Below are 8,920 nucleotides of genomic sequence, written 5' to 3' on the forward strand. Positions count from 1 at the left end.
CTCACTCATCACTGATTGGCCGATTTAAGATGGATGCTTGTGGATCTGAAATTCTGATCTTGACTAAGCTCTAACCCACAATGCTGTGCGTGTGTGCTTGACCTCTCTCTCTCTCTATCTCTATCTCTCTCTCCCTCTCCCTCTCTCTCCCTCTCTCTCCCTCTCTCTCTCCCTCTCTCTCTCCCTCCCTCCCCCCCTCTCTCTCTCCCGCTCCCTCAGGTAAAGTAGTAAAGCTGAGTCCAGCAGCAGAGGAGGGGGCTCTGTTCTTTGCCCAGATGCTGGACCATGAGTACACCACTAAGGAAGTGTTCCGCAACAACTTCTTCAAGGACTGGAGGAAGGTAGGAGGTGGGGGTGAGGGGGTTAGGAGTTAGGGTGAGGGGGGTAGGAGGTGTAGTGGGGGGTGAGGCAGGTAGGAGGTGGGGGTAAGGGGGGTAGGAGGTGGGGGTGAGGGGGGTAGGAGGTGGGGGTGAGGAGGGTAGGAGGTGGGGGTGAGGGGGGTAGGAGGTGGGGGTTGAGGGGGGTAGGAGGTGGGGGTGAGGGGGGTAGGAGGTGGGGGTGAGGAGGGTAGGAGGTGAGGAGGGTAGGAGGTGGGGGTGAGGAGGGTAGGAGGTGAGGGGGGTAGGAGGTGGGGGTGAGGAGGGTAGGAGGTGGGGGTGAGGAGGGTAGGAGGTGAGGGGGGTAGGAGGTGGGGATGAGGGGGGAAGAAGGTGAGGGGGGTAGGAGGTGGGGGTGAGGAGGGTAGGAGGTGGGGGTGAGGGGGGTAGGAGGTGGGGGTGAGGGGGGTAGGAGGTGGGGGTGAGGAAGATGGGGGGAGGGGCAGGGAGGAGTGAGGGGGGAGGGAGGAGGAGGTGGGGGTGAGGGGGGTAGGAGGTGGGGGTGAGGAGGGTAGGAGGTGGGGGTGAAGGGGCAGGGAGGAGTCAGGGGTGAGGGAGGAGGAGTCGGGGGTGAGGGGGGAGGGGCAGGGAGGAGTCGGGGGGGAGGGAGGAGGAGTCGGGGGTGAGGGAGGAGGGAGGAGGAGTCGAGGGTGAGGGAGGAGGAGTCGGGGGTGACAGGGGAGGAATGAGAGGAGAAGCAGAGATGTGTAACAACAGATGATGAATCTTTTAATATAAGCACGTTTCAGTCCAACGGTCGGCTTCCTTCAGGTGAACTTCAGAAACACTCACGCACACTGCAGATAAATAAACATGCAAATAAACTTTAATATAACAACGTTACTTCAAGTTCCCCTGAAGAGGGTCGCTGGACCAAAACGTTGTTATATTAATGTTGATTTGCATGTGGGAGTGTTTGTGATTATCCTCCTACGACCTGCCAGCTCTGCCTAACGTGATCAGCCTCAAGAAGAGAGCATGGAGCAGATCAGTGGTGCTAGATATGATATAGAATCAGAAACTGAGGTGTGTGTGTGTGTGTGTGTGTGTGTGTGTGTGTGTGTGTGTGTGTGTGTGTGTGTGTGTGGAGCAAAGAGGAGGATGGGTGTCTTCTGTACACATCCTAGACTTGAAGCCATATCATGCGGAATTAATTTCGTGCTGCTCAGTGTTCTTGGAAGAAAAAAAAAAAGATTTGTGTTAAGGCATTGATATGCTAATCCAGACAACCGTCTCCCTGCATATGAACAAATCCAATTAAACTGTTTTATTACAACAGGAAGAACCTCTCCTCGCTCCACTGCCCCCGGCTCCGCCCACCCCCTCTGCCTGTCAATCATGCTTAAACACGGAGGGGGATTCCGAGTGTGACTGCAGAGGAAGCAGTGACATCTCACACTGTTTTAAACAAGCCCTTAGTCCCAAGCCCTCCTAGGTGCTGTGTGTGTGTGTGTGTGTGTGTGTGTGTGTGTGTGTGTGTGTGTGTGTGTGTGTGTGTGTGTGTGTGTGTGTGTGTGTGTGTGTGTGTGTGTGTGTGTAGGACCTCACACACTATGGCCACACTTCAAATGGGCCCCTAGGCCCTAGCCCCCACACCTCTAACCCCTACCCCCCACACCCCTAGCCCCCACACCGCTAGTCTCTAGCCCCTAGTCCCCACACCGCTAGTCTCTAGTCCCTAGCCCCCACACCGCTAGTCTCTAGTCCCTAGCCCCCACACCGCTAGTCTCTAGGCCCTAGTCCCCACACCGCTAGTCTCTAGCCCCTAGCCCCCACACCGCTAGTCTCTAGTCCCTAGCCCCCACACCGCTAGTCTCTAGCCCCCACACCGCTAGTCTCTAAGCCCTAGTCCCCACACCGCTAGTCTCTAGCCCCTAGTCCCCACACCGCTAGTCTCTAGCCCCTAGTCCCCACACCGCTAGTCTCTAGCCCCTAGCCCCCACACCGCTAGTCTCTAGTCCCTAGCCCCCACACCGCTAGTCTCTAGCCCCTAGTCCCCACACCGCTAGTCTCTAGCCCCTAGCCCCCACACCGCTAGTCTCTAGCCCCTAGCCCCCACACCGCTAGTCTCTAGCCCCTAGTCCCCACACCGCTAGTCTCTAGCCCCTAGTCCCCACGGCGCTAGTCTCTAGTCCCTAGCCCCCACACCGCTAGTCTCTAGTCTCTAGCCCCTAGTCCCCACACCGCTAGTCTCTAGTCCCTAGCCCCCACACCGCTAGTCTCTAGTCTCTAGCCCCTAGCCCCCACACCGCTAGTCTCTAGCCCCTAGCCCCCACACCGCTAGTCTCTAGCCCCTAGTCCCCACACCGCTAGTCTCTAGTCCCTAGCCCCCACACCGCTAGTCTCTAGCCCCTAGTCCCCACGGCGCTAGTCTCTAGCCCCTAGTCCCCACACCGCTAGTCTCTAGCCCCTAGCCCCCACACCGCTAGTCTCTAGGCCCTAGTCCCCACACCGCTAGTCTCTAGCCCCTAGCCCCCACACCGCTAGTCTCTAGTCTCTAGCCCCCACACCGCTAGTCTCTAGCCCCTAGTCCCCACACCGCTAGTCTCTAGCCCCTAGTCCCCACACCGCTAGTCTCTAGTCCCTAGCCCCCACACCGCTAGTCTCTAGTCCCTAGTCCCCACACCGCTAGTCTCTAGCCCCTAGCCCCCACACCGCTAGTCTCTAGTCTCTAGCCCCCACACCGCTAGTCTCTAGCCCCTAGCCCCACACCGCTAGTCTCTAGGCCCTAGTCCCCACACCGCTAGTCTCTAGTCCCTAGCCCCCACACCGCTAGTCTCTAGTCCCTAGTCCCCACACCGCTAGTCTCTAGCCCCTAGTCCCCACACCGCTAGTCTCTAGCCCCTAGTCCCCACACCGCTAGTCTCTAGCCCCTAGTCCCCACACCGCTAGTCTCTAGCCCCTAGTCCCCACACCGCTAGTCTCTAGCCCCTAGTCCCCACACCGCTAGTCTCTAGTCTCTAGCCCCTAGTCCCCACACCGCTAGTCTCTAGGCCCTAGTCCCCACACCGCTAGTCTCTAGTCCCTAGCCCCCACACCGCTAGTCTCTAGTCTCTAGCCCCTAGTCCCCACACCGCTAGTCTCTAGTCCCTAGCCCCCACACCGCTAGTCTCTAGTCTCTAGCCCCTAGCCCCCACACCGCTAGTCTCTAGCCCCTAGCCCCCACACCGCTAGTCTCTAGCCCCTAGCCCCCACACCGCTAGTCTCTAGCCCCTAGTCCCCACACCGCTAGTCTCTAGTCCCTAGCCCCCACACCGCTAGTCTCTAGCCCCTAGTCCCCACGGCGCTAGTCTCTAGCCCCTAGTCCCCACACCGCTAGTCTCTAGCCCCTAGCCCCCACACCGCTAGTCTCTAGGCCCTAGTCCCCACACCGCTAGTCTCTAGCCCCTAGCCCCCACACCGCTAGTCTCTAGTCTCTAGCCCCCACACCGCTAGTCTCTAGCCCCTAGTCCCCACACCGCTAGTCTCTAGCCCCTAGTCCCCACACCGCTAGTCTCTAGTCCCTAGCCCCCACACCGCTAGTCTCTAGTCCCTAGTCCCCACACCGCTAGTCTCTAGCCCCTAGCCCCCACACCGCTAGTCTCTAGTCTCTAGCCCCCACACCGCTAGTCTCTAGCCCCTAGCCCCCACACCGCTAGTCTCTAGGCCCTAGTCCCCACACCGCTAGTCTCTAGTCCCTAGCCCCCACACCGCTAGTCTCTAGTCTCTAGCCCCTAGTCCCCACACCGCTAGTCTCTAGTCCCTAGCCCCCACACCGCTAGTCTCTAGTCTCTAGCCCCCACACCGCTAGTCCCTAGTCCCCACACCGCTAGTCTCTAGTCCCTAGTCCCCACACCGCTAGTCTCTAGCCCCTAGTCCCCACACCGCTAGTCTCTAGTCTCTAGTCCCTAGTCCCCACACCGCTAGTCTCTAGTCCCTAGCCCCCACACCGCTAGTCTCTAGCCCCTAGTCCCCACACCGCTAGTCTCTAGCCCCTAGTCCCCACACCGCTAGTCTCTAGGCCCTAGTCCCCACACCGCTAGTCTCTAGTCTCTAGCCCCTAGCCCCCACACCGCTAGTCCCTAGTCCCTAGTCCCCACACCGCTAGTCTCTAGTCTCTAGTCTCTAGCCCCCACACCGCTAGTCTCTAGTCTCTAGTCTCTAGCCCCCACACTGCTAGTCTCTAGCCCCTAGCCCCCACACCGCTAGTCCCTAGTCCCCACACCGCTAGTCTCTAGTCCCTAGTCCCCACACCGCTAGTCTCTAGCCCCTAGTCCCCACACCGCTAGTCTCTAGCCCCTAGTCCCCACACCGCTAGTCTCTAGTCCCTAGTCCCCACACCGCTAGTCCCTAGTCCCCACACCGCTAGTCTCTAGCCCCTAGTCCCCACACCGCTAGTCTCTAGCCCCTAGTCCCCACACCGCTAGTCTCTAGCCCCTAGTCCCCACACCGCTAGTCTCTAGTCTCTAGCCCCTAGTCCCCACACCGCTAGTCTCTAGTCCCTAGTCCCCACACCGCTAGTCTCTAGGCCCTAGTCCCCACACCGCTAGTCTCTAGTCCCTAGTCCCCACACCGCTAGTCTCTAGCCCCTAGTCCCCACACCGCTAGTCTCTAGTCCCTAGTCCCCACACCGCTAGTCTCTAGCCCCTAGTCCCCACACCGCTAGTCTCTAGCCCCTAGTCCCCACACCGCTAGTCTCTAGTCCCTAGCCCCCACACCTCTAGTCTCTAGCCCCTAGTCCCCACACCGCTAGTCTCTAGTCCCTAGCCCCCACACCTCTAGTCTCTAGCCCCTAGCCCCCACACCGCTAGTCTCTAGTCCCTAGTCCCCACACCGCTAGTCTCTAGTCCCTAGTCCCCACACCGCTAGTCTCTAGTCCCCACACCGCTAGTCTCTAGCCCCTAGTCCCCACACCGCTAGTCTCTAGTCCCTAGCCCCCACACCGCTAGTCTCTAGTCCCTAGTCCCCACACCGCTAGTCTCTAGGCCCCACACCGCTAGTCTCTAGTCTCTAGTCCCCACACCGCTAGTCTCTAGTCCCTAGTCCCCACACCGCTAGTCTCTAGGCCCTAGCCCCCACACCGCTAGTCTCTAGGCCCTAGTCCCCACACCGCTAGTCTCTAGTCTCTAGCCCCCACACCGCTAGTCTCTAGTCCCTAGTCCCCACACCGCTAGTCTCTAGTCCCTAGTCCCCACACCGCTAGTCTCTAGCCCCTAGTCCCCACACCGCTAGTCTCTAGCCCCTAGCCCCCACACCTCTAGTCTCTAGTCCCCACACCGCTAGTCTCTAGCCCCTAGTCCCCACACCGCTAGTCTCTAGCCCCTAGCCCCCACACCGCTAGTCTCTAGCCCCTAGCCCCCACACCGCTAGTCTCTAGCCCCTAGTCCCCACACCGCTAGTCTCTAGTCCCTAGCCCCCACACCGCTAGTCTCTAGCCCCTAGTCCCCACACCGCTAGTCTCTAGTCCCTAGTCCCCACACCGCTAGTCTCTAGTCCCTAGTCCCCACACCGCTAGTCTCTAGTCTCCAGCCCCCACACCGCTAGTCTCTAGCCCCTAGTCCCCACACCGCTAGTCTCTAGCCCCTAGCCCCCACACCGCTAGTCTCTAGCCCCTAGCCCCCACACCGCTAGTCTCTAGCCCCTAGTCCCCACACCGCTAGTCTCTAGCCCCTAGCCCCCACACCGCTAGTCTCTAGTCCCTAGCCCCCACACCGCTAGTCTCTAGCCCCTAGTCCCCACACCGCTAGTCTCTAGCCCCTAGCCCCCACACCGCTAGTCTCTAGTCCCTAGCCCCCACACCGCTAGTCTCTAGCCCCTAGCCCCCACACCGCTAGTCTCTAGCCCCTAGTCCCCACACCGCTAGTCTCTAGTCTCCAGCCCCCACACCGCTAGTCTCTAGTCCCTAGTCCCCACACCGCTAGTCTCTAGTCCCTAGTCCCCACACCGCTAGTCTCTAGTCCAGGGGTCTCAAACTCGCGGCCCGCGGGCCATTTGCGGCCCGCCACAACACTCCAACCGGCCCGCGACATGTCAGAAATATAATATAATCTGGCCCGCAAAATAATTTATTGTAAACGGCGCCGGCAGGCAGGCCTACAATGTAAATTCAAGTCGCTCAAACGTGGGGCGGAATGCTGTTATTGTGCGCAGCGCGTGAGGTGAACGCTGCATAGTCACAGGTGCAATCAATCCACACACGACTATGAACTATGAACGGAATGCAGCTCGCCACCGAGAGGCTGTTTTCATGGTTAACTAACGTTAAGAACACAGACAGTTTCAAGAAATATGGACATTGCAGTATTTTTTGTGGTGTCCAATGGAAATGCTACCTGCTTGATATGCAAGAACAAAGTCGCCGTTCTAAAGGAATATAATGTCAAGAGCTATCCATTACTAAACATGGAGTGTCATAAGGAGACCAGAGGAAAAAACGAGCCACACAGCTGAGAGGGCTAATGTCTCAGCAGTCTTTCAAGATAAGTGTCTGGCAAGAAATAGAGCAGTAGCCTACAAATGTATTCAAGTGTCTGGTAAGAAATGGAAACAAACTTGAACTTTAATAAATGCAAGTACAGGTCCAGGGCAGGCTTACAGTAGTGATGCATCTTGCAGCTAAAACAGAATAAAGTACAAATGTAGGCTATTCAAGATAAAATAAAAGTCAGGAAAAATGATTTGCAGCACTAACTTATATGTTAAAATATATTAAAATGAATGGAAACCGGTTTGAATTTGTATGATGAAAATGTTAGTTATGGAATAGTCTTGCAACATTTAGAGACTGAGTTGTGAGTCTAGTTATGGAAATGAAAAATGACATTTTCAGAAATATTGCACTTTCTTATAGTTAGTAGTAGTTGAAGTTGACATTGAAGTGGCCCTCCTATGAGTTGACGATACCAGCAGTGGCCCCAAGCCAATTTGAGTTTGAGACCCCTGCTCTAGTCTCTAGGCTGAATCAGGGATAAATCGGCCCAAATATCCTCCAGTGTGAGCCTGGCGTAAGTGAGTAAATCAGAGGTTATGAGTCGATCGACCCACTGAGCGTGTGTGTGTGTGTGTGTGTGTGTGTGTGTGTGTGTGTGTGTGTGCGTGTGTGCGTGTGTGTGTGTGTGTGTGCGCGTGTGTGTGTGTGTGTGTGCGTGCGCGCGCCGTGCGTTCCGTCTTCAGGAGATGACCCACGAGGAGCGCATGCTGATCCAGGACCTGGACCCGTGTGGCTTCGGGGAGCTCCAGCGCATGCACCAGCACAGGGTGGAGGCCAGGAAGAACCTGTCCAAGGAGGAGAAGCAGGTGAGAGAAACGCACGTCTCCCGCAGGTGAACATGAAGCATAACTGATCCCAGACATGGATGTATGAAACCGTACTGGCGTCCATGACGGCCATGTTTGGGATCAGATACCACAGCCGAACACGGGTGAGCGCGACGGCCTCTATCCCATCCAGGGCTTCACATGAGCGCTGGCCCGGTGGTGCTTGAACACCTCCGGCCCAGTAAATAACGCTGTTCAATGGCCCGCTCGGGCTAGTGCTAATATAACTCTGAGATCATATAATTGACTTCCCATAATAAAACACATTTTGTAGAGATTCACGACTACGAATGGTTTTGGGAGAATAGACAGATTCCACAAACAAGGCAGAGAGCAACAGAGACACGATGATCACGGGCGAGTTCAGCCCCACAAAACCAATGATCACGGGCGAGTTCAGCCCCACAAAACCAATGATCACGGGCGAGTTCAGCCCCACAAAACCAATGATCACGGGCGAGTTCAGCCCCACAAAACCAATGATCACGGGCGAGTTCAGCCCCACAAAACCAATGATCACGGGTGAGTTCAGCCCCACAAAACCAATGATCACGGGTGAGTTCAGCCCCACAAAACGCGTAAGTTCTGCTACGCTTTCCAGGTTGAACAACACGTTTTCTCTGTGTTGCCCAATCAGCAGTGTTCCAACACAACAACATTTAATGTTTGCTACATTTTGTCGGGGCTGAAGCTCAACTCACCCCAGCTGTAAGCTTCGCATGACAAAAAAACAAACCTCCGAGCCTTTGCTCTGATTGGCCGTGGTAACGCGCCAGCGCAAGAACTTGGATGTGAAGACAAGCAGCCGAATACCTTGTACAGCCGCTAATCAATAGCTGCTAATAAAATGTTTCTGAAGGCACCTGCTGCCGGACAAAAAGCTGGCAAAAAAACAACTGAAAAAAGAAACCACCTTTCACCAGAAGCACTGCGCGATAATGACAGGGAGTATGAAAAGAAAGGAGAGTTTTCCAGCCTCACTGGCCAGATGGCTGGCCTTGGCTAGGGTATGAGGAGGAGAGGCTGGCCTTGGCTAGGGTATGAGGAGGAGAGGCTGGCCTTGGCTAGGGTATGAGGAGGAGAGGCTGGCCTTGGCTAGGGTATGAGGAGGAGAGGCTGGCCTTGGCTAGGGTATGAGGAGGAGAGGCTGGGCTAGGGTATGAGGAGGAGAGGCTGGTCTTGGCTAGGGTATGAGGAGGAGAGGCTGGCCTTGGCTAGGGTATGAGGAGGAGAGGCTGGCCTTGGCT

General features: G+C 56.6%; 1 protein-coding gene across 1 annotated transcript in view; it reads left to right on the forward strand.

The window, feature by feature from the left end:
• The window catches only part of LOC311319833 (DNA topoisomerase I, mitochondrial), a gene marked incomplete at its 5' end in the record, with an annotated part of 57,772 nt that overhangs the window by 5,892 nt on the left and 42,960 nt on the right, over positions 1-8,920 (forward strand). Inside the window, 3 exons of the mRNA XM_084451439.1 lie at positions 220-341; positions 7,530-7,652; positions 7,982-8,195. Coding sequence (XP_084307565.1) covers positions 220-341; positions 7,530-7,652; positions 7,982-8,195 — 459 coding nt within the window. The remainder of the gene's footprint in view (positions 1-219; positions 342-7,529; positions 7,653-7,981; positions 8,196-8,920) is intronic.

The sequence above is a fragment of the Borostomias antarcticus genome (genome assembly GCF_949987555.1).
Source record: "Borostomias antarcticus genome assembly, chromosome: 16".
In the NCBI taxonomy this organism is placed as follows: Eukaryota; Metazoa; Chordata; class Actinopteri; order Stomiiformes; family Stomiidae; genus Borostomias; species Borostomias antarcticus.